General features: G+C 46.3%; 1 protein-coding gene across 4 annotated transcripts in view; it reads left to right on the top strand.

The window, feature by feature from the left end:
• The window catches only part of LSAMP (limbic system associated membrane protein), a 1,269,728-nt gene that overhangs the window by 1,117,505 nt on the left and 125,169 nt on the right, over positions 1 to 27,054 (top strand). For 3 of the 4 annotated variants that reach the window (XM_069635910.1, XM_069635911.1, XM_069635912.1), the window contains exon 7: positions 4,746 to 4,781. The exons of the other annotated variant lie outside the window; for it this stretch is intronic. In XM_069635910.1, coding sequence (XP_069492011.1) covers positions 4,746 to 4,781 — 36 coding nt within the window. The remainder of the gene's footprint in view (positions 1 to 4,745; positions 4,782 to 27,054) is intronic. 4 annotated transcript variants of the gene reach the window in all.

Below are 27,054 nucleotides of genomic sequence, written 5' to 3'. Positions count from 1 at the left end.
CAGTAGGAAGACATTTCTGTAGAGAGAGTTGGAGGTATTTCAGTCCCAGGCCCCAGAAAGCCTTGTGGGCAATGCAGAGGGTCTTGAACTTGATCCTTGCTGCCACTGGGAGCAAATGCAGAGATATCAGAGCTGGTGAGATACGATCCCTGGGCTTGAGGCCAAGGACAAGTCTTGCAGTCCTGTTCTGGATGAGTTGTAGAGGACGAAGAGTAGAGGCAGGCAGATTTAGAAAGAAGCTGTTGCAGTAGTGAAGCCTAGAGAGAACCAGAGCTCCAGAGACAGTGAGCTTCTGGGGGAAAGCACTGAGTTACATGACCGATAACATGGCTACATATATGTAAGGTTGCACTTATGTTCATTCCCCTTCCGATGTTATGCGATGTTGATTTGTGTACCAAGGAGGTGTGGCTCTTCTATCAAACAGCCATTGGTCAACTGCACATCCTCTTACCATGGAACTCACCACCATGTTGCCCCTTCCTGGTCTCCCTTTCAGTGCTGTGAAGCAACACATCTCCATTAGTTGTGCCTTACCACAGACCTAAACCATGAAATCTGGCTGCAGGTTTCCCACCGAAACCCACCCGTCCTTTCACTTGTGTTGTGCAGTCCTGAAGGATCGGGTTGAATAAGCAGGGGCTTTATGTTAGGAATATTAGGCTAGTCTTCAACCACGTATCACTGAGTCTTCACTGCTCTCTAGTGTCTATTCTTGGAATAGCACCTGAAGTAACCTGCAGCGTACCTACTTCCACTCGAGCAGGGTTTTCAAGCCATTTGTAAACAAGTATTTATCCAGGGCTCGAGGTCTAAATAAAAAAAAGGGGGGGGCACTGTCACGCACGCATTGATGAGTGACGTCACAAGAATTGAACATAACAGACATTTAATGTTGTTTTGATACAGACTTCCTCTGGTTTTGTTGCTAAGCGTGTCTCCTTTCAACCGTGCGACCCGGGACCCTGGCTGCGTAGCTACACACTTGCGTGTAGAATTATTTGCACCGAAAAACGGGAATTTGTGCACCATTCTGCCTGAAAATCCCTGCTTAACAAATGGGAATTTGCAGGCAGAATGGCGCACAAATCACTGTTTTCGGCGCAAATAATTCCATGAATCAGCCCCATATATATATGTTTAATTCCATAAAAACATAGGGGGATGTCTTCCGCCCTCACTAAACAAGTGGGTGGACGCCGTCCACTCGCGTGGTCCCTCAACTTGAGCCCTGTATTTACCCTGCCTTTAAACGCAGTTGACCTACTCCCAGCAGACAGTTACTGATTTCAAATGTATGTTCAGATTTGAGGTTCGAAATGGAATCCGCCATTTAAAAAGGGTTTCCGTTGATAATATCGGTTGAATACATACTGTTTTTGAAACAAAGTGTTCCTAATTTCGCTCTCCAGCACTTCAACCAAATATTCTAGGACTCGAATTACATTAGTAAATGAGCCCAGTCCTGTAACCTGCGGGGATAACCTTTTGGCATCGGGAAATAATGTTTCAAAAACTTTAATTGTGCAGTTTTGGTTTTAAAATGGAGCTAGAGCTCTTAAGTGCAGGATTGAGAGAGAAATGTCCAAGAAAGTCTAAAAAAGGAGAAGCGGAGAGGTATTCTGTATAGGGGACCCCCCTCCAATCACTGACCAAAACATAACCACAGCACAACTATGTGTTGTAATAATGACAGTACAATGATGTTTCTAGATAGCTCCTCGTAACTGATTCCTCACACTTAGAAGCAGATTAATCAGAATTCTTAGTATTACCCAATTTAAAGGTACTTGGGAGAACGAAAGGCTGAGTCAGCACTGCTGGGATTCAAGCCTGTGATAGCGGAATGCACAAAGAGCTCCAGTGGCAATGCTCAACCTACCTGCTGAGCTATCACACCACTAACGCCGAGAGATACATGTCATTAGACCCCCAGCTAGGGATGATATTAGAATGAATCGATGGGCCATTCTCAAGAGAATAACGTCTCTGCCCACAACCAACACAGCCTATCGTACGCGCTAATCGAATATTCAGGCTTAACTCGTGTAGGGTGACAAGACGACTGGGTTTTCCCGGGACAGTCCAGGGAAATCACTCAACGTCCCGGGGTCCCGGGAGTTTTTTTTATTTTATAAACCCCGTCCGGGGTTTCGGCTATGGTCCCATTTTTTGCTGGGACTGTATTTCGAAATCCTGAAAACGGGTCCCAGCGCTACTTTTTTTGCACAAAAGGGGACGTGAAATGGTTTTCACGCCCCCATTTCCACCCCTTTCACCTCCCCGACGCTCTCCTCCAATGAGAGGAGTGTGCATGTTAGCACACACACTTAAAGTCCCCCCCCCCCCCAACAGGCCAGCTACATAGAAGTGGGACTAACGTTGTATGTGTTTATTTTAGTCCTACTTCTATTTCGATGCCCCGTCCGGGTTTAAACAAAAAAATATATATATGGTCACTCTAAAATCGTGTAAAACCGCAAGTAATTGCTAGCCAAAGTACAAAGTGCTCTGAAAGCATACATTAGACTGATCTAGGTAGGGAAGAAGACATAATACCATGAAGACCAGGGCCATACGATCTAGTAGAGAACGTTTTTATTCTTTTTTTGTTCTATGAGCCCCTCAATCTCTTAAGACTTTGGGTCCCATTGACTACCAGCCCATGCAGCCACAACACGACCCCATCGCTAGAGAATAAGTGGGGGGACCTAATGGCATATGAAATGTGCAAGACCACAGGAAGTGACATCAGAGAATGTGAGGTCAAAGCAGGGCAATGCCAGACTCTTTTACCATGTTATGGTATGCCTAGCCTGGATTTGCTAACACTTCATTATGAATTCCTGTCATGTATGAGTAGTGTTTTTCATTTAAAAATGTAGGCCTACAATTACAAGAATGCAAAGTGGTCTGAACATAAAAGCCAGGACTGGATTAAAAGCTAACACCTGGCCAGGGACTATTTTAAATATCTGTTTTAATTTCCAAAAGACAGACTGACAATTGGCTGTGATAAAGCACCTGCTTTCAGTCATTTTTTTCACACATCAGTATGTTGTATCACAGGGAGAGAGGATGGGAACATGGCAACACGTTGGACTTGTGATGTTGTATGCTGTGCTGTGGATCGGAAGCTACACATAATGTAGGAAAGCTTGAGGTGGGGGGAGACGGGTGGGTTCGGGGTACGTAGTCCCGCTAATTATTCTATCATTCGACCCCTGAATGGAACATGCTTAAAGTTCCTGGAATTAGTGGCTGTTTATAAGGGAGTGGTACTGAGCCACGTTAAGGCAATACAAATGCCCACACAAACAGACTGTAAAAGGCTAATTGCCGTCAAATGAGAGTAAAAAGTAAAACCTCTCCTGCCTCCTACTGGAACGCATGGGTACTACAGTGGTGAAGAGTGTCCTTTCATGTCAGCCTTGTTTCATCGACCCACTCTCCATTTTGAACTTTGCTAACAGCCCCATCCAACTGTTTGGGCAGAATCCGACGTGAGGAGCGACCAATTATTTAGCTTGTGGTTGGGCTCTTAACGTGGGATTCCCCCGCTGAGACGACATGATTGTCCGCGGACATTCGGAAAAGCTCGTGACGGCTCCCTCCCTAGGGTTTCTGCATGCCTGCGAACAATGTTTTCTTTACACCCTGCCTGGCAAAGACAAAATGAATTAAAATAACTTTCATTGAATTTCTATGGCTCCTGGAAAGGTTCCTTGCCGCCCAAAGCAACCCTCTCCACCTAGAATAACCTGATGATAAATATTGTCTCAGAAATGTTTTGCAGGGGGCTACCCCAACTCTGCTTTGACCTGGGCTACCACTCCATCACAAGGCTTGACGTGCCAGCAGAATCGCTGCGGTTGCCCGTTCAGCAGGCTGCGCCGCGGCGTCACCACTATAACCGTGGTGAATCCGCCAGCACAGAGGACGCATGGCCCGCAAGAGAACTAGCAGATGCGGGAGAAAAACGCAGAAAGACTTTTTGTGACATTTCTGATATCATATTTATTTTTCTGATGCATTTGCTGATGAACGAATGAGGGCATATGATTTTTTTGACCCATCGGCGCCTGTGATTAAGACACAAAAAGAGAGGCAGACGCTGCAAGACAAACGAGAGAAATGCGCCTACTTCTCCTACCTGCCACCCTCTGCTCGTCCAAGTTGGGGTCAATTTCCAGCCCCCTCTCCTGCTTCCATACTTCAGCTACGCACCCTTGTTGAATCCCTCTTGATTATTGATCCCACTTACTTTAGGAACATGAGCTCAAAATTCAAACTTTAGGCTGTATGGCTGTCTGCCAGTGACTGGTCAATTCATGGGATTCCACCACTGGTTCACATCTACGAAGTGATGGCCATGACATAAGCAGGGCTCTGCAAACGTCGCGTCTGCAGCTGTTTGGACTACAAATCCCATCAGCTTGTGCAGTCAATTGTTAGGGATCATGGGAGTCATAGTCTAAAAAATCTGAAGATTGGCAGGCTGCAGACCCCTGATGCAGAAGGCACATACATCAAGGTGAGGTACACAAGGTGATCAGGCAACATCTTGGACTCCCCCAAAAAAAATACTGGACGTTGATACCAAGTGGTCCCCACTTACCTTCAGATGTGCGTAGTTGAATGTTACGGAGGCTGAATGCAAACCCTTGCACTTTGCAGGAGCTGAATGCTGACCCTTGACCATTCTTTGGTTCCTCTGTGTTGATGTTATCGTTTTCCTTCCCTAGAGCGTGTGTTGCCCACCATTTCCACCCCCGCTGCAGGTCAGTATCCTTCATGTGGTATTATATGTGTAGACCGGGCCATTCTCCATCATCCACGGGAGGGCGGGAAACTCTGGGGCTAGAGCATCAGGAGGGAATGGGGGAGGCAGTAAGTGGCCATCTGGCCCATGCATGGATATTGGAATACACGCTTATACATGCCAGTATCATACATGCCAACCTGACCCCCTCCGTCAGGAGATGCTAATCCAGACCTGGATTTAATTTTGAATTCTCAAATTTGTAGTGCCGAATTTATCTTTACAAAATCAGGACTACAAGTCCCAGAATGCAAAGTTGACAGTAGTACTGGACTACCATCTTCTGACTGGGATGGAGTTGGCATGTATGCAATAACGGTCACTATGGGGTCAAAATGTTGTTTCAATCAATTTATTATCGTCCAAAAGCAGATATAAGTGGTACAAATGACCCTGCTATAGAACAGACAAAGGTGGACATGTGAGCATTTCACTTGAAAATTACCCATTTTTAAAATTCAGAATAAAATCTCTCACTGTCAGTACTCAAAATCTTTAAAACACAGTAAAAAATCATAAGTAAAACACTACCATGTCGATGAGTTGTTCTTAAGCATCATTTCCGAGTCGACATGCTTTCTAAAATCTAGCTAAATTAGTTCATGACATGGAAACATGTTTTGACCTAGCTGTGGGACGCAATGGAACACTTCACAATCATAGGGGGAAGAACACAGTGAGGGAAGCAGAGAAAAAAAATAGCGGTGAGCAAAAAGGGGAGGGTCTGCAATTAGCAGCACATGGAAGGAAGACAGTGGGGAGCAGATCACTGAGTCCCAGGTAGGGTGGGGATTGCAAGGTATGTGGCCCTAGGTGTTAAGGAGGAGCGATTAGTTGAAGAGGTAGGTCCTGAACTGTAGAAGTGATGGGGCAAGTCTGATGCCGACAGAGAGGAGGTTCCAGAGTCTTGGAGCATAGATAGTGAAGGCCTGTCTTCTGTTGTTTTCCTTCCTGCACTGTCGTAATTCAAGTGTGCACCTTTCCTTACTTCTGGTGGATCACAGGCTTCTCGGACGAGTACTCCTGGATTTCACCATTACAAACACAGGACAAGTCCCAGAATTAAAAGTTAAAACCAGTACTGGACTAGCGTCTTCCGAATAGAAGGGATACTATTGTGTTGGTATGGTATGGTATTGGAGTTGCACTGCTATTCGCCATATAAGTAATGGAGAAGGTTTTAATCTGGTTGCACGTTGAGACCATAGTAATGGGAAAAGGCGCTACATAAATGACAAGTACTACTAATACTACTGCTGTAGCTGACGTCCGTAGCTTGAGGTGATGTTTATTGTAAGAGCTCTGGTGTGAGATTCCATGTTGGAAGAGTATTAGAGCTCCATTGCTAGAATTCATACTGCTGGAGAAATGGAAATCTAAGCACAATCGTGGTAGGGTCCCTTTCCAAGACTCAGCGCTGGTATTGTTCCTCCTTTGATAGACTTGATGTAAGCAGAATATGTTGATGATGTATTATGGCTCTCTTGGCTGATTCCATGTTAGTAAAGTATTGAATCCCAATTCTTAGATTCCATATTGGTAGAGCAGTGAAGCCTCAATGTTAGGCTCAGTGTGGATAGCGCAATGGGGCGTGGTCACCTTATTCCATCTCACTTCAGTATTGGAGCTCCATTACTGGAATTCATGCTAGGAGAGTAGTACATCTCTATTGCTAGACTCCATGTTGGTAAATTAGTAATGCTCCATTGCTGAATTCAATGTTGATAGAGCATTGGTGCTCGGTTGCATGATTGCATGTTGATTAAGTGTTGGAGCTCTGTTGCTCGGCTCCATATTGCTAGAGGTAATGTTGAAAGTGTATTGAAGCCCTGTCTAATTCCATATAGGTTAGTTGGGAACCTCCACTGCTGGTGTCAATGTTAGTTAGTTTTGGAGCTCTATTGCTAGGTTTGAGGTTGTTACATTAGTGTAGCTCCATTGATAGATGTAATGTTAAGTGTATTGAAACTCTGTTGTCTAATTTAATGTTGATTAGGGATTGGATCTACAATGCTTGGTTCCATGTTGGAGGAGCAATGGAGCACTATTGATAGATTGGAATTCGCTAGAATAGTGAAACTCCATTGCTAGATTTAATGTTATGATATGATTGATTATTTATAATGCGCTTAATACACATAGGTTTCTAAGCGCAGACCCGGGGACCGAACCTGTGTTGCTCTGCTTCCAACGCGAGTACATTGCCCCTGAGCTATCCTCCCGAGACATTGTTGAGAGTGATTTGAACATCTGCTCTGTAATTTCATATAGGTTAGTATTGAACCCCCATTGCTGTGCTCCATGTTAGCGGAGCAGTGGCGCTCTATTGCTAGATTTGGAGTTGCTAGAATCGTGATATGTTATGATATTATATTTTATTTATATCACGCTCATACAGAGGTGTTTCAGAGCGCGGCCAGGCAAAGGGAGGGGAACTGGGGAGAAAAACAATGAAGCTTCATTGGTAGCTTTAATGTTGAGAGTGTTTTGAAGTGCTGCTGTCTAATTTCATGTTCTTTTGGCATTGGACCCCCCCATTGATGTGCTCCATGCTAGTGGAGCAGCAGAGCTCAATTGCTAGATTTGGAGTTGCTAGAATAGTGAAGCTCCTTTGCTAGATTTAATGTTGAGAGTGTATTGAAGCTCTGATGTCTAATGTCGTGTTGTTTAGGCATTGGCCCTCCGTTGCTGGGCTCCATGTTTGATGAGTAGTGGAACTCTATTGCCAGATTTGGAGCTGCTAGAATAGTGAAGCTCAATTGCTAGATTTAATGTTGGTAATGTGTTGGAGCTTTGTTGTCAGATCCCATGTGGGTCATCGGTGTTCAATTGCTGGTCTTAGTGTTAGTGGAATATTGAGCTGTATTGCTAAACTGTCAGTAAAGTTGTGACACAGTAATGTTGCAGTCAATGTTGGTATTTTGTTGGGCCTTGGTTCCATCTTCCATTTGGTAGAGTGTCAGAAATCCATTGCTAGACTCAAAGGTAGCAAAGTAGTGTCGCTCAATTTCTAGGCTCTCTGCTGCTAATGTCTTCCGGGAGTGAGCACCCGGGCATTCAGAGCCCCTCAAAGTGAGAACATAGTTTAAGATTAGGAGCAAAGAAGTGGAGGTTTTTTATAGTCATTGCATCGAATGCAATAGCATCTAATGCCATACCAGAGGAAAAAAAGCATCGAAAAAAAAGCATTCAATGTTTTTTTTGTTTCAATGTTTTTTTTTTAAATCTGGTTTCTCATTTGATGCTATTGCATTCAGTGCAATGACCAGATACCAAGCAGAGGGTAAGGAGATTCGCTTTTTAACTATGCCTAACAGATAGTTGGCCATGAGTAGGCTGTGGTATACAGCAAAACGGTGGTGCTGGTTCTGCTAATTTTTAAAGTTTTTGTAGGAAATAAATAGTACCGTTTCGTCTAACCACTGGTTGCCCCTGTGCTTTTGTTGAATGATATGAAGACATGTTATGTTATTTATAACGCGCTTAATACCCAGAGGTTTCTAATTGTGGACCCGGGGATCGAACCTGTGTTGCTCCGTGTCGTCTTGCTTCCAAGGCGAGCACGTTGCCCCTGAGCTTTCCTCTCGAGACAATGCATTTCTGCAATGTGTGCCTTGCTGTGCCCATCTGGAGAAGCGTTTCCTGTATGTGAACTAACAAATATGTTCACGCCACAAATTCAAAATTGGAAACTCTGACTTTTATTCTCAAAACGGGTGCTTCAGTAACGGCAGATGGCGATAGTGTCCAAAAAAAGCGCCCATGTAATACAAAGCAGTATCTTGAGTCGCCCCCTAAAGCTTACCTATTTACACTGGGTGTCTTGCATTTTCCTGGTTTGGGGGCCAACAGACATGTTTTGCATGTGATACAAGGGGAAACAATGGGATGTCTCTCATGCTTCTCTCTGTACATAAGGGAGATGTAATACACACGTTCTTGAGTTGTTATGTGACATTACGACCACAGCAAACTAACCTGTAACCATATCCTTAAGCTAAGACCCAGAAGCCTCAGGGCTTGGTTGTACTCTACAAATAAATACATACATACATGTGCCTGTGAAACATTGAGCTAAGTCCAAGCAAATTGGGTTTACAAGATGCAGTACTTAGTAATAAGCAATGCAATACCCAAAACGGACCTTCAGTGGTATCGGAACACTTTCTGTGAACCAGAGGGCAGCATGGAAAAGTTGGCGATGGACTAGTCATCAACAGTTACAGAACTGGTGGTTTAGTGGTTAATTTGCGGACTGTGGATCCAGGTGTCGTAAGAGCTAATCAAGGATTTCCCACACAATCACATTATGTGATCCCGGGCAAAATATTGCAAGTATGTGCCGGGATCTGACCAAGTCATGGAAACTTTGAAACAGCCAAACCTATGGAGAAGCCAGATAGTTACGAAAACGATGGAGGCACCATTTGGCATCTATGCGTGGCATATTGCCTGAGCAGTCTGGAAGAGGCAAGGCGGGCACCACAAAAGTTATTTAGTTTCAAGGATGCTTCCAGTTATAATAACTTTAAAGGAAGGTTCTATAGGAGCTATCTGGTACAACAGATCCTATGACACAGGGATCCAAAAACAATCTAAAAATAAAAACTGGTTAAAACCGCCCATAAACCCAGATTCTCACAAACTGCTCTTCTGTTGCATGAGCAGCACACAGAGCCGCTCCCTCGTCCCATCAAGCTATTGGTCCCATCACAAAACAAGTCCTCTCCCCCGCCTCCTCTGCCCCATCACACTGAAATGTCAAAAACCATTTCAATTGTGAAAACGTATGAATGAGTAAACCATGACCAGATATGATACGATATGATAAGTCATTTATAATGCGCCTGTACACAAGTGTTTCTAGGCGTGCGATGAGGATGAGAGTTTGAAAAGCAGACGTGGGCAATGGGCATCTAGTCTTGTGGCTAGGCCACCTCCTTCCTTCACTCAGGGCAATGGGCTTGCATTTAAGCCTTGGTCTGCATCCCCTCCCTGGGGCAATCTCTCTATGCACCAAAGCCCAGCAGCTTAACACTGTCGGGGCACCACTGTTGCTCACATGGAGGGGCTCCAAGGGCATAGGTGTGTCCAGGGAGTGGCCTGGAGTGGCACGTGCTACCCCTGGAATCTGATTGGTCACCCCAGGGCCCACCCTATTATTTTAGACTATGATCATTATCTCACTGCGCTCGTACTGCATGCCACCCCTACATAAGTCAGTGCCCCACTTGGGCCAGCCCAGTCAAAAGAGTCTGGACACTCCACTGTCAGAGGGAGGATATCCAATGACACAGATAAGTCAAATAGACTTTAATCCACAATTCTTGCTTTTCCTCTCATGTCTTCACCCCTGAGCAGCCAACACTAGTCAGGGGGGTAATTCCATTTCATTGTGGGTACCAAGTCAACCAGTTCATTGGCCCTCAATTTTCAATAAGAAAAGGTGTTCCTTTTTTGCAGTCATAGGCCAGTTCAATTTGCTGAATGCTGGTTTGGGAGTTCCTCAAAACTGATGGACTCTCTGCCTTATGCGCCCAGATTATATATGTGCAATTGAATAATTCTGTCCAGATAATAGGACCAGGCTCAAGGCATGCAAATACTTCCAGGAGGTGAGGGCCCACTGAGCTGCAATGGAGCGATGGGCTGCCGGCAGGCTGCGAGCGTGAGGAATTCACGGGGAATATAGAGGCCGTAGACTGTCTGGCTGCTACACAATCAGGATGTTTTCTGACTCTAGGCCAAGTTGCCTTGTTTTGAAGAACTCGGGGGTATCCAGCTTGCCGTTTCCTGAAATAATCAGAACAGCCTGCCTTCTGCCGCTTCCATCCCATAATGCTTGGGCTGTAATTGGATTTTTATAGATCTTGAGCTGAGTTAGAAAAGTTTCTGTCCCTAGTGAGTGTGCGCACACAAATAGCCACTTACTCGAACTGGAACATCCAGCCTTTCTTCCTGCCTCCAGGCAATTGTCTAGGTTATGGCCATCGGGTTAGAAGACCAGGGGCCTTCTGGCCTGGTAAAACATATAGTTAACTTTGAATGCCCGCTGTATGCACATTGGCCGTAGCACCAGGGTCAGACCCCCCTTGCAGTGCTTCCTCAGCCCCTTTTCTCCATTTGGATATTTTACTGAGTTAAAAAATTCCCTAGTATTTGTGTGCCTAGCTGTATTGAAAAAGAGGATTCCTAGCAAACCCGCTGGCGTCATCGCACTGCACCGGTGACACCCGCAAATGCCACTGGTAACCGCTTGAATGTTCTACAGTGTAAGTCAGATGTATTTTTGAATAAACCCACAAAGCTCCTTTTGGGATCCATAGGGCCTAAATATGCAATTGATGTTATTATCTTTCACTTCCGGGTTGACCAACAGAGGACTTCCTGTACGTTGTCATGATGAAGCATTATAAAGTGAATATAGAACACATTTCTTCAATAGCCCTGTGGCTGTTGGACCTGTTCTGACCAGACACGAATTTGCATTGTGTGTACGAATCTAGTCGCCCTCGTGTGTCAAAGTGACCCATCACTGAACCCAAGCAATGAGGTTCAGCACTTTATTAATCGCTTCAGGGAAGGTGAAAGACGGATTCCTAGTCCAATCCAGAATCAGCCTCACAGGGGATTGGATGGGAGTGTTTCTGCATCTCAGGGGTTCAGGACCCGATTTGTTTCTTGACAGCTTGGTTGCAGGCATGCAGCACCCAGCCCACTTCTTGACTCCTAAATGCCAGGATACCCCACTACGTCTCTGCTCCCAAGTGGACAAGGCCTTGTAGGAATATGGCGCGTAGGTGGATCTAGCCTCCTAGAGCTATAGCACATTGCTCGCTCTGCCAAATGGATCTGACCGCCGATGAAAATAGCGCCATGGTCACTCTGCAACTGCTCTCAAAATCTTCTGATCTTGGCACTCTATGTCGTCATCTCCTCCAATTTCCCAACGACTCACTAGGGAAACGTCTCTTTTATGCTCCCTTAGCGTCCCCGCACTTAGTACAGGTGTGTCTTGTCTCGTAGGGCATGCCTTTAAAAGGCCAGACGGTCATGTTGGAGTCAGGCGGAAGTCCTCAGCATCCTGCACAGCTTTGTGTTTCCCATGTTGCTGCTTCTATGATGCCGTAATTCAGTGCAATGATCCACCGGAGTGCCTTTTGTTCGGTCCTGGCTCTGCTGTGCTCTGCTTCCTCCTCATTCCTTGTCACCGATGCAGGAAGCAGTCAATGACATGTGGTTGCACTGCGGCCGGACTTGCCTCTTTGCTGGTCCAGGTTGGCGTATTGGGCTCTGAACGGGTTTCAGGGATTCCTGTTAGTGGACTTGGTTGTCAGCATACTCTTTGGTAGGGGCTTGTTTTCAGAGTTCTCCCCAGAAGGCACACATTTTCAAGAGGTGCTGGGCAATATCTGGAGCTAGCCCCTAGACGTACCCTCATTTTTATGAGCAGGCAGAGCGGTCTTTTCCTTGCGGGGGTTTCTTCTCGAAAAGTTGGGCCACTAGATTAAAAGCGTTGATGCATCCACAAATCCTCCACATTACTCTTTCTGTTATCCTGCACCCGACAATGTTGGTAGGGCTGCATTGGGGTTCAAGCTTTTCCACTTCAGAGCAACCGCATATTAGCCTCTAGCCCTGATTGCTCCTCCTCTTCATCCTGCTCTGCTCACAGGAACAGAGTTATCCGCAATAGGTCATTTTAGTCAAATACTGGGAACACTCCCAAGGTGTCCGTGTGGCCTTACCACAGTGGATCGCTGCGTGTGAAACTAATTCATCCTAAATGTCTCAGAGCTTATGATCCTGAAGTGTGTTCCAGGCCTGGAAAGGTTCCAGAAGCATCTTTGAACCCCAGGTCTACCACAGTCCGTTAGCTCAGGGGGATCCACCATTATCTGAGTTTGCTTTCTGATGCTCTTAAGGACTAAAGATTCCAGTGCCGACTCCCAGACATGTCTGTCATCTGCTATGCGATCCTCCAAGGCGGCAAACATCCTAAATACTATACTGGTCAAAACATTGACATTGCACTTTGACTGTATCAGTCTGACCATCAGGACTCCGCTGGCCCATGAAAGTCAAAGCTCAATGGAGTGGAGATCAAGCCTAAGGCCAGAAAAAGAGAGACACTGCACATGAGCAGCTGAGATGTGACTGGCTGTGGCTGCAGGTGTGGACCAGGCCTCAAAATGTGCACTCGCCACTAGGCATTGGCTAGTGATTATTGACTCTTAGTAAGTAAGAAATGGTGATCTGTGTGATTGTGGATAACTGAGGAGCGGTGAATATGTATGCCTGGCCTGTTGCTCACAATGCATAATGTTTATCCCTAGGTTAAAGACACTGCCTCCCTTTTGCCTGAATGTTTTCCAAATTGATAAATCTGCGCTGATCAACAAAACATAGTCTTTGGACCGAACATGTCTCCATAGGAGTTGCAATGACTTCAATAGAGCTTCAGCCAATTGCAAAGATCGTCCAGAGGTGCCACCAAGGGGTGGCCAAGGGGGGCCAAAGGGGGCCCTCCCCCCACCAGCCCGCCTGCCTCTTGTGTTTGTTTTGGGGTGCCACCCCAAGATTTCCATCAGGTCACCCTTATGAAAAATGTCTTGGGGCACCACTGAGTGTGTCTGAGTCCCTCCAGACCCTCCTGTCACCTTGAGCATTCCCTATAGGTGACCCCTCAAGTGAGACGGTGGTGGCACACGCATTGCCGCGCTCCTAGGAGTTGGGTTTTCGTCCATTCTGGGAATGTTCTGTTCAATGTTATCAACAACGTAAGGAACTGGATGCTCTGATTACTACCAGAGCAGACCCTAAGCAGCTGCTGGTACACTAGCGACATGGACTGCACCGCTCACAATGGTTCCGATTTAAACGATTTGCAGGTATTCTTGTCCATGCCCTTCGACTCCCACGGCTACATCCCACTTACTGATGCCACTAAGGCAGGTATGCAGGAGGCAGAAACAGAGACTATGAAGTGCTCTTTTTGGACCTTACTGCTCAGTCGAGACTTCAGTTCGTCTCCCATTGCCAAGTGGCCTTAAGGTCTGGCCCAGCCCTGGTACCACTTTCATCTACCCAGGTTATTGGTGTCTGCTCCTGTGTTGAGGGTGTCTGATGCTCATCTGTTGCCGTGGAGATCCTATTCCCTGTCCACTCAGCTTGAGGTGATGATCCTAATACAGAGGGGCACACAGAGGAGGAAGCCGAGGAGGGAGAACTCTCTGTGATCAGTGTCCTCAATGCTGAGTTCTAATGGATTCTGTCATGGCGTGTATGCACCCAGTCATTCCGAGCAATGGGAAGATGGGGCGCCTTCTGCTTGTGGACAGTTGGAATGAGGTTCTGAGGGTCCAGAGGTGTGGGTGCTTTGCACAGGTGCTGAATACAAACTGGCACGCCGAGTTCAGTGCTCCTCAAAAATATCCTGTGTGGAGCTCCAATCTGGCAGCAGTGTGTGGGGGAAGGGACTCTGAAGCATTGAAGGAAAATACAAATGCGTAAACATGGGAAGCTCACACCTGGACATCCTATTTTAAACCCAGTGCAATCAACGGTTGTCTTTCAGTTGTTTGGCTTTTTTGAGAGCTTATAAATTGACAAAAGGCTTAACTCAAGCACTCATTGTTCCCTAGCAATTTGCAGAGCTTCTTCGTCTAGCCTCACCTGTTAATGGAAGAGGTCAAGTTTTGGATTCAAATGTACCTCATTTCTCCTGGCTCATAAAATCTTGAACCAGTGAGTCCGTGGGACATTCCTCTAGTGACATTGGGGGCTACTTTTTTCGGTGTCAGTTTCATCTCGGCAAGTAGGTGAGGCGTAGTCACTATGAACAAGCCACTGTGCGCCACTTGAAATGAACCTTTTAGAAACTCCCATTGTATTCTGTTATTTCTTCAATGGGAGTCTGAAATGGAACTCTCTCTCTTGCCCTCTCTCTCTCTCTCTCTCCCTCCTTGTCCCGGCCCCTCCCCTCTTCCCACTACGTACTCCCCGATCAAACCTCTGAAACCCTCACCACTACCTCACTCCCCATCGTTCACCCCTGTGATTATCTGGGGGACACTGCCAAAACCTCTTCTCCTTCCCACTTACCTCTCACACTCCCTCTTTCCCCACCAATTATCACTGAATTTCTCCCTTCTCAAACCACCCTGCACTCCATTGGGACACAGGTGTTCAGGCAGGCCTTTTGTCTGGTATGGGGGTCGACCCGGCACCTGGGAAGAAGATTTCCAGCATCTGCCATTTAAACTGGGGTTCTTCTTGTGCTTGAGCATTGCAAGTATAAGGGCATTTCCCCAATCAAAGTCCTTAGTAGGGCCTCATGCTGTAAATTCAAGGCGCTTGAGTAGTCTCGCAACACCAACAACCCCACAGCCTCGAGAGGTGAGTGAAAATACAGCTAGGCCATGGCTTCCTATCACAGGATTAACGCAAAAAATGGCTCTCAAGCTAAACAAAGCTCATGGCCACAACTCTGGATTGAAAATAGATGTATGGCCCAATCGTGGAATGAACTGTGCCCACTTGGCATATGGGACATCTTTCACTGTGCTTTGACTGAATGGATGGTCAGCACAGGGCATTGATGTTTCAGCTGCCCATCAGCTGGGCTAGAGGAAGCGCTCGGGTCCTCTTGCAGCACCTCCTGACTTCCTGCTACTGCCACAGATTCGAGTGGACCCATACTTCAACGACCGCCTCTTTCTCCACGTTTCCCCTCCCTCGCGGCATACACTCTCCGTGCCACCAGGTCAGTTTGACAGTCTTTGGTGAAGGTTCAGCCTAAAAGCCAACTGGGAACCGTACCTTGAAATAAGCACTGCTGGACAAAAAGCACAGTCCAAACCCACAACATGTCAGGATGTGTCTCTTTAGAAAAGGTTCTATACTCCATGTGTTTGGCCCTGGGTCTTGAATCCATCTGGAGCTCAGGACTTGGAAATCTCGCAGCGGACCCCAGGAAGTTGTAACTGCCATAAAATTCTTGACCAAAAATGGCGTTTGAATCCACTGTGCACCGGGTTTTCCCCGCTCTGTTCTCTCTCTCAGGAACAATGACAGGACGACTGTCTCATTCTGCTGGTGCTTGGATGAAAGTTGTCTTGAGTTCTTGATGCATGCAGACAATTCAATGGTCCATTCTCGTATCTGTGGGACTTTTGTAGTTCACACAGTGAGTTGGCTGCTATCACAGCTAGTAGCTCGCCACAGCTGGATCTCTCAGTCTCTGTGGGTCCGTGGACTTTAATTTTCTGCCTGCGCATGGTAGCCTTTTGAGAATTCTCTCCCGATGGCCAAGTCCCAGACTGAGAAGGTCATGCTGACAGAAGCCAAGGCCTTTAAAAAAAAAGAAACATTTGCGTCACTGCCTTGCCTTTGGCAAAGCAAAATGCTATTTCGGCAGCTGGACCAAACAAGAAAGGGGATGCAGGGTTTGTGTTTGAACATGAAATGCTTTCTGTGATCTGGGACGAGAGGGGCCATTTGGTGACATGGACACTTTATGCGAGGGGGGAGGACCAGAGTGGGGGCTCTGCCACAGTCCGTTGGCATTCAGGGACTGACCAATGACCTCACACAGGAAATTAAGATGTTTGTTCATAAGGGGAAAACATTCTAAGAAAGTGGGAGATGTCTATTGCAGTCTCGACTGTTTTTTCCCTCAGCATCTTGATGTTCAAGATGTTAACCATGGGTTGGGGAGTGCGGGGGGGGGGGGGCGGAAATCTCAATGTGCACTTCTCTTCTTGCCTTGTATAATTTACAGACGTGGATGATATGTCCTGCTGAAAGACAAGGAGAGGGGTGAAGTGGGGAGTGACATGGTCTGCTCTCTTCATCCATCCATTCAAGTGACCTCTCTGCATTGCCATCACACAGCCCCCCCCCCAGAGTGTTGAGCACTTAGGTGAGGCGCTTCTTCTGTCCAATAACTGCATTGGCTACTTGAGTTCAGTGATGGGTACAGGCCAAGAGGGAGGTCAGGGGTTGAGAAAAGCAGCTATATGATGAAAACAGTCCTGCTAATGCTGCATGCCACATCCTTCCTGGGAGGAAAGCTTTGGAGGATAACTCAGGAGCAACGCGCTCGTCTTGGAAGCAAGACGAAATGGAGCACCACAGGTTCAATCCCCGGGCTGAGCTTAGAAACCTCTGGATATTAAACACGTTATAAATAACCTACCATGTCATATCTTCTCCATCTGACTGCTTTCTCGCTCCACGCCTATTGCTCACAAATAACTTTTTGCTCAGCCAACCAGAATATCTTTTGCTTCTGGGCTCCATTCACCACTCCTGTATCTTTCAACCAGCCCTTCCACATACCTCTAAAACTATTTTGTGTGTATTCCGGGCATTAAAAGGTCCTGAGCACCTGCCCAATGACTATGTTGAGTCCTTCTGAGAGAAGCGCAATGCCACTTAGCACGCAAGGGCAACACAATGTCCTACCTTCTTGAGGTTAAACCAGTTACCATCTCTCTGTGCACACCTGTACAATTGTTTCTAGCAAGTTGGCTTCCTGTGTGGTACTTCCATTGCGTTCCCAAGCAAGGCCGGCTTTAGGCCTGGGCGGGCAGGGTCGACTGCCCAGGGCACCACATTTGCCCACCACCACACCAGCTCTGGCGTGGTGGGAGAAGGCACGGCAGGCACCCTATTATAATAAAATGCACCCTGCTCTTCTGCTTGCGCCGGGCATTCCAGAGTGTGGCACATTACATTACAATAGGTCACTTAGGCTTTCGCATCAGCACCTTGTTAGACTGCTTACCTTATCGCATGGGTGTGGGAGCAGGGTGGTTTTCATCACAATAGGGCACTGATGCTGTTTAAGGTTTGTCTGTCTCGTGTGTGCCCTAAGGCCTACGGGCGTGTGTCGCGATACAAGAAACCAATAGATAGATAGACATCAGCGCTCTATTGCAGTGATTAACTCCTGGCTCCACCACAGGAGCAGGGAGTTAAACAGAAATGTGGTGCTCTACCACTCCTTCGCCCTTCTGTCACCGGTATTGAAGGCACATTTTTTTTCATTGCCCGGGTGCTGCTGCCACTCAGGCCGGCCCTGTTCCCAAGGTTCCCTCTGCATCCAGCTCAATGGGTTGGCAGAGTGATTGATTCTTTTCACTTTCTTAGAATTGGACAACCCACAGGTCACAGCTATTCGGGTCAATCAGCTATGATTGGCTCTTTAAAGTCAGCTGTGCTACCAGATGGCAATCAGATTGATGCTGTTCTAGCCAGCACTACCTTTATCTACCACTGGAGGTAGTGTCGGTCCAATTAAATGATTTTCTGGGGAGCTGGCAGCAGCATCCACACAGTTCTTGTAACATCGTTGCACACATGAGTCTTGTGTTAGAGGAAGCCCTGTCTGGACAGCAGGCAGGTAATGTGAATGGGTAAGTACCTGGCAGAGAGCCCGTCAAGGTTGCATTCGAAATAGTAAAAGGTGTTGCGGCTGACTCTCCGAAACTGATAGGCACTCACCCCGCGCGCCCCGCCAGCACACTCCGCTCCCTGAAACATTTCCACCGTGATTGGAAGTAATTGAGCGGCAGTAATCAATGGCAGTAGACTGTTATTAACAGCCCGTTGCCAAATAACACAATCCTGACAGGAATAAACAGGTGAACTGAAAGTGGGCCTCTAATGACGCGGAAGGAAAACAAAATGATGATGTGAAACGGAAGGACGAGGCAGCGACGAGAATAGCTGCAGTGAAATGCTAGGCATTCAACGGAAATGCAGACCCATTCCACCAGATTGGCAGGGTGGACCAGGGCTTGACATTATATGATGCATTCAGTGGAATTGGCAGGAGGAAACTTTGGAAATAGGCTAGCACAATATTGAAGACATTTGCAGGACAAGTCTTTGGTAATTCAATGTGGTACCATATTGGAAAAGCTGATAGGATAACAACATGCTAAAACTGTGTAGTGCCATGTTTAAATATATGGCAGGGCACAGCTTTGGTAACATTGTTTAGTGCCACTTACGAAAAATCTACCACGGAAAAACTTTGGTAATACCCTGAAGAGCCACATTCGGAAATCTGTCAGGGCAGAACTTTGGTAATACCGGGTAGTCCCACATTCGAAAACCTGGCAGGACAAAACGTGGTTAATGCCTTGTAGTGCCACGTGCAAAATTGTGACAGGACACAACTTTGGTAATACCCTGTAGTGCCACATTCTAAAATCTGTCAGGACAAAACAATGGTAATAACGTGTCAAAGATCAGACCATTTACTTATGTGTAAATGTACTTCTCCATGTTAGAAATAATTGATGACCAGTTCCCAAATCAGCTGTTTCGGACTCAGCTGCGGCACATGGAAATGTGCACATTAGATTTCACATACCAAGAAGAACAAGCAAGGGCAATTCTCCTGGCTAAGTAATTGCATGCGAGCAACAGCCCCATCCCAGCACAAAGAGACGGATTGGGGTGGTCTTTATTTTTGGAAGTCCAATGTTTTGGCACTACAAGGCATTAACAACATTTTGTCCAGTCCTGCTAAACACATGGTTAGAAAGGTATTACCGTAAAAAGGATATTGAGTTTTGAAAATAGAAGCGACTTTGACCTGACCTGTCTCTAGGGTCCAAGTAGACCATAGGGGCAATTCAGTGTCAACTGTACCTGGATTCAGTTCTTGGGGGGCTGACGCATCAGATCCTGTGTCGAACAATGATGCAAGCTGATCAGGCTCAGTTTGGGCATGTAGGATCATTGAGGCCCTAGCAGCAAGTGGGTGTCAAATAGGGGCAAATGGGGGTGGTCTGTTCGGTCGAACGGCAGCGGTTTAAATGATACAGGTAGGATAGCCCCAAGAGTGCCTTGCAGTTGGCCAGGCTGTGTCAGGCTACAGCTGCTGAGAGGGGTTGGCAAGTAAAATCTCAAGCGGTTCGAGTCGGCAAGCGACAATTGTAAAAGTGGTGATTGAGAGTGCGCCGATGTGCTTTCAATGTGGTGGCAGTTCTCGGGCTTTCTGGGCTGAGTTGTAGTTGTATCCCCCGCTTAGAGCCAGCAAGTGACCCTCCAGAGATTGTTTGGGTTACAGCATTGAGTAGTCGCTTCGGGCCTAGAAAGTGACGTTCTTCGGTAGGACACAATTCAGCGTTGAGCTGGTTTAGATGCAGTGCAATAGTTCCGCTGGTGTGAGGAACACAGGCACCAGCACGTTCCCTATAATTCAGGATTCAGGGAACATCCAGAGACCAGTCTGGGCGATAAAACAGGGAGCTTTGGCTCTTGTGGTCCTCCGATTGCTGTGAGGCCTTTGCAAAGGACTCGAGGACAGGATGCTCCAGTTCAGGGTCTGCTCTTCTGCACAGAAGATCCGTTGCAGAGTGGTTGGCCCTGGCCCATGGCACTGGTCACCCCCGATGTTCCCTGGGATGGTTATGGGACAAATCTTCCTTCTGTCTTCAGAGGCACCTTCTTTACCTCAGGCTGAGGATTTTGGACAGTGCAACTGCCCCAAAGAAAGTCAAGGTGGGAATGTTAAGAAAGTGTCTTCAGCCTTAAAGGAAACTTGAGGAACTGAGGGAATTCTGCTAAAGGGGCATGGATCCCTTCTTTAAAAAAAAAAAAACAAGTCCTCCGGCGATTGGTCTAAAGCTAGCCTGCTTTAGTTGACCAATCCCTGCTCCTAATTGGAGGGGACATTGCCCTGTTGATGTCACAATCAAAGTGATTTGCGCAGAGGAAAGGGAAAGAGAGACAGTGAGAAACAAGATGGTGGAAGGCTTCTTCCCATGTCCAGAGCACTCCTGCCTATCCCACTCCTGCCGCATCCCTCCGACTGACAACAAAGATCATTAGACATGCAGCACCCTGTTGAGAGGCTACTCCTCATGAATGGTTGTGCTCCTTTGATACCTGGGCCCAGGGCAGTTGCCTACTGTGTGGCTGTCTCTGGGGCAGGGTGTTACCTGCCCTCACAAAGTGAATCAAAAAGAGGCTGGATCCCTGGGGTCCCGTTCCTTCCTTGTGGCAGCATCAGCCCATCTGACCTGACTACACATTGCCTTCTACAGCAGAGCTGCCTCACAGGAGCTGACATATGTCCAATATCAATTGGGATGTGGCAGCCATGATCATACGTATTCCCATGCACTATGAATAAACTCAGACATAACTTATTCTCAGAGATTACCCTGCCACCAGTATGAGGTACTCATGATCATCATAGTTTTGGTACAGGGGGCATATTCTAAGTGCTGCCCCTGAGTGGCAGTGAATTTGCTGTCGCTGCAGCAGTCGAGTGGGCACCTTTGTTATCTTGGACGCTGCTCTGCAGCACGAGCAGAGCAGGTGCGGATCCAGATACTGATGCAGCAGGACACAAGTGCACTATGCTTTTGGCATGGTGTTTCAACACAGGGGATAGCGTAGCAGATTACCCCTTTGGAGAAGGACTCAGCCGCGTTCATTGTATGTACTAATACAAATCAAAAAAGCAAGGGCTTTGAACATTTGCCAGGTGGCAATTCCTCACAGGTGTGTTAACATTTGTTTCTACAATTAGTGTGTATTTGGATCTGGGGGCCCACATTAGCTGGCCAGTACTCTTGAGTGAAGAAGGGATTGTCAGTGCCTAGCTGTGAGTCTGGGGGATGTGAGGTGCCCTTGCTGTTGTGGGATCCAGGTTGTGCTTATCCTACTGTCTGACCTGTTTTCTGGCATCCTGTTCCTTCATCTGGCCTATCGGCTGCCGTCTTGTGGGCAGCACTTGTTGACTTTGCAGCCTCTGCTTCTCTTTTGTGACACTGTCTTAGAATATGCTGCTACTCTGTGTGCCTCGGGTGTGCGTTTGCACATGCCTTTGCACAGCGCCTTAAGCTTTGCCCTGTGTTTTCTAATTTGTCTAAGAATAAATGGTGTCTTTTTCTAGTCTTCTGATAGTCTCATGTGAAGATCCTTTCGGATGGCGGGGTGGTCTTGCATGAATCACATTCCTGTCAGCAGAGATTTACCCAGATTGGTCCCCAGGTTAGTGCATGGGGTGCCCTCCTAGACATCTTACATTGCATAGTGGCACTGGTAGTAGGTCTGCCTTGAGTGTGATCTGTCCCCGTGCCACAGACCATGGTTTGGGCTACAAATCATGCCTTTTATTTATTTATTTATTTGTTTGTTTGTTTGTTTGTTTGTTTGTCATTTATATAGCGCACATAACCCAGAGGTCTCTATGTGCTTTTTTCTTGACTCCTTCATTTAGTTAGAGTGTTGGCACTGTGTTTTGTCTCTTGTTCAGCCATAGTACTCATGTTGCAGCAGTGCTTCGTACTTTCTGAAACCCTCTCAGGAAGTATTCACCCTTGATGAGCGCAGTTGGTGCAGTCCTGCTTCCAGAGCATCAGTGAGACAATGGCCAGCATTATCTGTGGCAAGGTGTGGAACAGCATTACGCATCTAATGGATATGAGGCTGAAGGAGCATTTTCTTAGCATCTTTGTGATTTGAGGATCCAATTCGTATTGCCAGGTTTTTGATACTATTGATAACTGGGGTACCTACCCCATCTTTCTGATCATGACATGGATCAGGGATTGAAATTAAGATTCTACAAGCAGCTGCTATGGCCAGATCCTGGGTATACAGCATTAATCATCAGTGACCAGGAGCTACCGTGGTCGAACCAGGACCTAGTACATAGGGTTCAGCAAATCTAAATTTCATATACAATCCAAAGTTATCATTCTGTCGAGTATTTATGACTCTTTATGCTTTAAATGTTGTTAAGATGTGTCCTAGTGTTTATTTCACACAGGTTGTGTTTGTTCGGCATCAATTTGCCTGCGGAGCCAAAAGTAGCCCCTGCTTGACGTTTGTATCAAGGTAACCAGGTTCTTCTGGGCTAGAAGCAGGAGCTAAATAGCTCCCAGCTCCCCTTATTTTCAAACCCTGTGGTTGCTTGTCGGGTTTACTGCTGCAGATCAGTACTTTGTTTTGTTTTTTGAGGGTTTCATTTGACTCTTTTTCATGTCATCTAACATTCTACATGCGTGCGACAGATTTGAACTTTGAAAGGATTTGACGCCATCCTCTTGGTTGTACCATGTGATGCTGTGCTGTTACTTGATTCGCCGGAGCCATGCCATGTAGAGGTTGACCAGGAGGATGCAGACAATTGATTCTGGACGGACTCGTCAGGTGATCACGCATGGGCCTGATCTAAACTATAAAAGGGATTTGGCTTCTTTCCCGCCTGAGAAGAAGGATGTCATCCATGGGACAGCTGTGCTGGTCAGACCCCCTTATTCCAATGTTTCCTTGCATAGGCCACTGTTTGGCTGGTTCCTGTTGGTTTCCCTTGGTGTTCTTCAGGAGGGACCTACTAAAAGCTTTCTTGTAGTATCCTTGTACTATCCCTACAATCTCAAGAGTGAGACGTTGACTAGATCCTTGGGGCTATGTCGCAGGACCTTTGCCACAACAGAATAGTTGTGTGGCTATCCAACAGATAGTGTTCCACCAGCAGACAATGATCCTCATACAGGCCTGCTCAGTTGCTTGCTTTCAGAAGGTTTTGAGGTCTGTTCCGGTAATGGATTTGAATGTCCTCGGAGGTCGCAATGTTCATCGTTCAGGCTCTAATATTTTTGGATTTCATCCAGATCGCAGTGGATGAGTCAGGATCTGTAGCAGAATCAGGAGGTGATGGTGTTGTATATGTTTTGACATAGTGTTACTCCAGAATATCAGCTGTTTTACTAAATTAAACATCCATTTTTGTTGTGACTCAACCTTTTTTTGTGCATTGAGTCCATGTTGCTCTCAATTCCCTTATCATCTAGTGTTTTAGGTGTCGATGAATTGCTGCTTCTTCATTCCTGTTGTTTCCCTCCCAACTCGTTTCAGTTCACTTTTTTGTTCCAGAGGGAATGTAGGTCAGGAGTAAACCATATTGCTGCGTCTTTTTTTCTGAGTGCCTGAAGATTGTTTGTGGGACAAGTGTAGCCATTGTTTTAAGGATGCAGGTATGTATGGTGCTCAGCCTTCTTTCTGGGTCTATCTGATGTCATGCTGTCATGGGTCTGTTTGCTTTTCTGCCGAGTATCTTTGAAGTCACCCGAGTTCCGTTATTTCCACATTCTGCCAACCATTGCTGGTGTTTTTTGTTGTTGTTGTTTGGTTAACAAGTGTGCTTGTCAGTGTGTGACCCCACAGTCACAATACCTTTGTTGTAAAATATTGCATCCAGTACATGACCTGGCAATTGTGTTCTTGTGGCAGTGTTGATGCCAGATATTGAAGTCTTGTAAGATTTTCAGTTGTGCTTCTCTGTGATGGATCAGAAAATATTCCCGGCAAATTCTAGGACTCAATTTATTAGTCTAGCTCCAGTCCTAGTATATTTGGAGAAAGTGCTGCATGGTGGTCAGGGAGCAAATATGGATACATATAATTCTGTGAATGGTACTTATTCCAGCAGTGTTGTCACTGGATACCATCAGTTGCTTGTGGTCCACTATCAGGGTTGCATCCATGTCGGTAAACATTCCTGCAAATGCCAGGTTGGATGTTGGGGGTCGGTAGATTATGCAAAGAAATGCAATACATAGTATTGCAGTGGGCCAGAAAGGATTGTCAATCTTGCTCTCTCTTCGTCAGGGCCACCTTTGTTACTCTGTAGTCTTTAGTGGTAAGGGCGATTCCTTCTGCTCTCTTCCCTTGCTTTGATATTTGTTAAATATTTGAGCATCTGGCACACCCTCTGCTCTTTTCCCAACCACCGGTGCTGGTTTGGAGTCGGATTTCATGGCTGTTGTTATCCTGTTGAAGGTGTGGAGTTTGTCCTCTGTATGAGCTTGCGCTGATCTCCTCTGGACCAGTGCGGCGTTGTGGTAAATACTCTGTATTCTCGTATTTGTTGTCTAGGAGTTGATTGGGTCTTTATTTAGCATGCCCTAGGGTCCTGCTGGGTGATATTATCTTAGGAGTCCTGGATATAGGGTGAGTAGTTTTTATTGGTTGTAAATGGGATGAGCTCATGTTGTGTTCTTGCGTGCAGAGTCTGGTGTTTTCTCAGTGTTCTTAAGTCCCTCCATTCTTTTTGGTGCTTGTTGGACTAACATTCCCCTCTGTGCTCTGGTCTGCCTTCTTTCCCTTTCCAGTGTTCGGTATGCTCAGGTGGGGCATCCGCTTTGTTGTGTTGTGCTTTGGACAAGTATTGCAGGAGTTAGTGTTAGGGAGTGTGTTTGATTGTCTTGCCCCTATAGACTGATAGAATCTCATGCATATCAATACATAAGGATTCTGTATCCACGATGAAGTATTCACCTCATCTCACAGGCACTATTGTCACATCAAAGCAAGTTTCATAGTCATAAGCTTCAGCCTCAGGGCTTCACTCTGCATCCCCTACTGAAGACAGAAATCCCTTGAATCCTGGAAAAAACAGAGGTAGCACTGTTCTGCCCAATACACCTTTAGGAGGGTCGTAGGATCCCAGGATCAATACACCTTTAGGAGGGTCGTAGGATCCCAGGATCAATACACCTTTAGGAGGGTCGTAGGATCCCAGGATCAATACAGCTTTAGGAGGGTCGTAGGATCCCAGGATCAATACACCTTTAGGAGGGTCATAGGATCTATACTTCTTTAGGAGGGTCTAGGATCCCAGGATCAATACACCTTTAGGAGGGTCATAGGATCTATACTTCTTTAGGAGGGTTGTAGGATCCCAGGATCAATACAACTTTAGGAGGGTCATAGGATCTATATTTCTTTAGGAGGGTAGTAGGATCCCAGGATCAATACACCTTTAGGAGGGTCGTAGGATCTCAGGATCAATACACCTTTAGGAGGGTTGTAGGATCCCAGGATCAATACACCTTTAGGAGGGTCATAGGATCTATACTTCTTTAGGAGGGTCGTAGGATCCCAGGATCAATACACCTTTAGGAGGGTCATAGGATCTATACTTCTTTAGGAGGGTCGTAGGATCCCAGGATCAATACACCTTTAGGAGGGTCATAGGATCTATACTTCTTTAGGAGGGTCGTAGGATCCCAGGATTAATACACCGTTAGGAGGGTTGTAGGATCCCAGGATCAATACACCTTTAGGAGGGTCATAGGATCTATACTTCTTTAGGAGGGTCGTAGGATCCCAGGATCAATACACCTTTTGGAGGGTCGTAGAATCCCAGGGTCGCCATGCTTTTTGGATTCACATTCATCATTTGCCCCCAAAATAAAATACTTGGGCTGCATCTGGCAGAAGGAACGTGCAGTCTGTTTTCAGCACCTTGTGCCTACTGAGACAGGCCATCCCATTCATCGCAGCAAAAGACCATGCAGTGGTGGTTGGATTCTAGTGAATTTGCGCCAGGACTACTGTAATGGGTTGCTGGCCGGTATTCCATCCACACAAATCCAGAGACTGCAGTGAGCTCAGAATGTGGCTGTTCAACTGATTTTCCAAGTGAAAAAGTCCTCTATGATTTCATGCCTGTGCCGATCTCTACGGTGGCTTATGGTGACGGACTGTATTGACTTCAAGGTGCTTTGCTTGGTTTTTCAATGCTTGAATATGCTGGCTCTTAGATATCTTCCAGAAAAAATACATCAGTATCTACCAACTCGACAGCTGTAGTCCTGTGACAAATTGCTGTTGTAAATTCCCCCTTCAAACTGTGTATTTAGGGGTGATTGTAGGTTTGCAGTATAGGGCCCAAAGTTATGGAATAAGCTTCCATCTGAACTTCTGACCAGTAAAAATCAAAGCCTCTTTCGGGAAACCCTAAAAACCCATTTGTTTAAGTAACTGGCATAAGATGGTGTCATCATAAGAGTCCCCTTAGGATTAATGTCTGGAATTTAGTAGAAATATTCTTTTCTCACTGTGTTTCGCTTGAGTATATTTTGATCCAATCTGCGGCCATGTACGTTTTAGTTCATCAGGTGCGCTATGTAAATAACTCAGAATCAAATCAAACAGTCTGTTAACTACATAATGTCTGATAAGTGACTTGCACCGTCTGACCACAACCAAGTTTCATTATACCATTGCAAAGTGCTTGGTTCCTACCTAGCTATATGTGTATTGTATAATGCACTTATGTCTCCTTCTTCCTTGTCTGCCCTGCAGTGATGCACTTCTCACAGGTCCAGTCTCTCCCACACACTCAGATAGCAGTCTTCCAAACACATAACCCATATCTTCCCTTTCCTGCCAATATGAGGCTTCACTGC

This window comes from Ambystoma mexicanum, chromosome 7p, assembly GCF_040938575.1.
Source record: "Ambystoma mexicanum isolate Mex_15411 chromosome 7p, UKY_AmexF1_1, whole genome shotgun sequence".
Classification (NCBI taxonomy): Eukaryota; Metazoa; Chordata; class Amphibia; order Caudata; family Ambystomatidae; genus Ambystoma; species Ambystoma mexicanum.
Note: the sequence above shows the minus strand (reverse complement) of the source record. Positions and strands in the feature narration are given on the sequence as shown.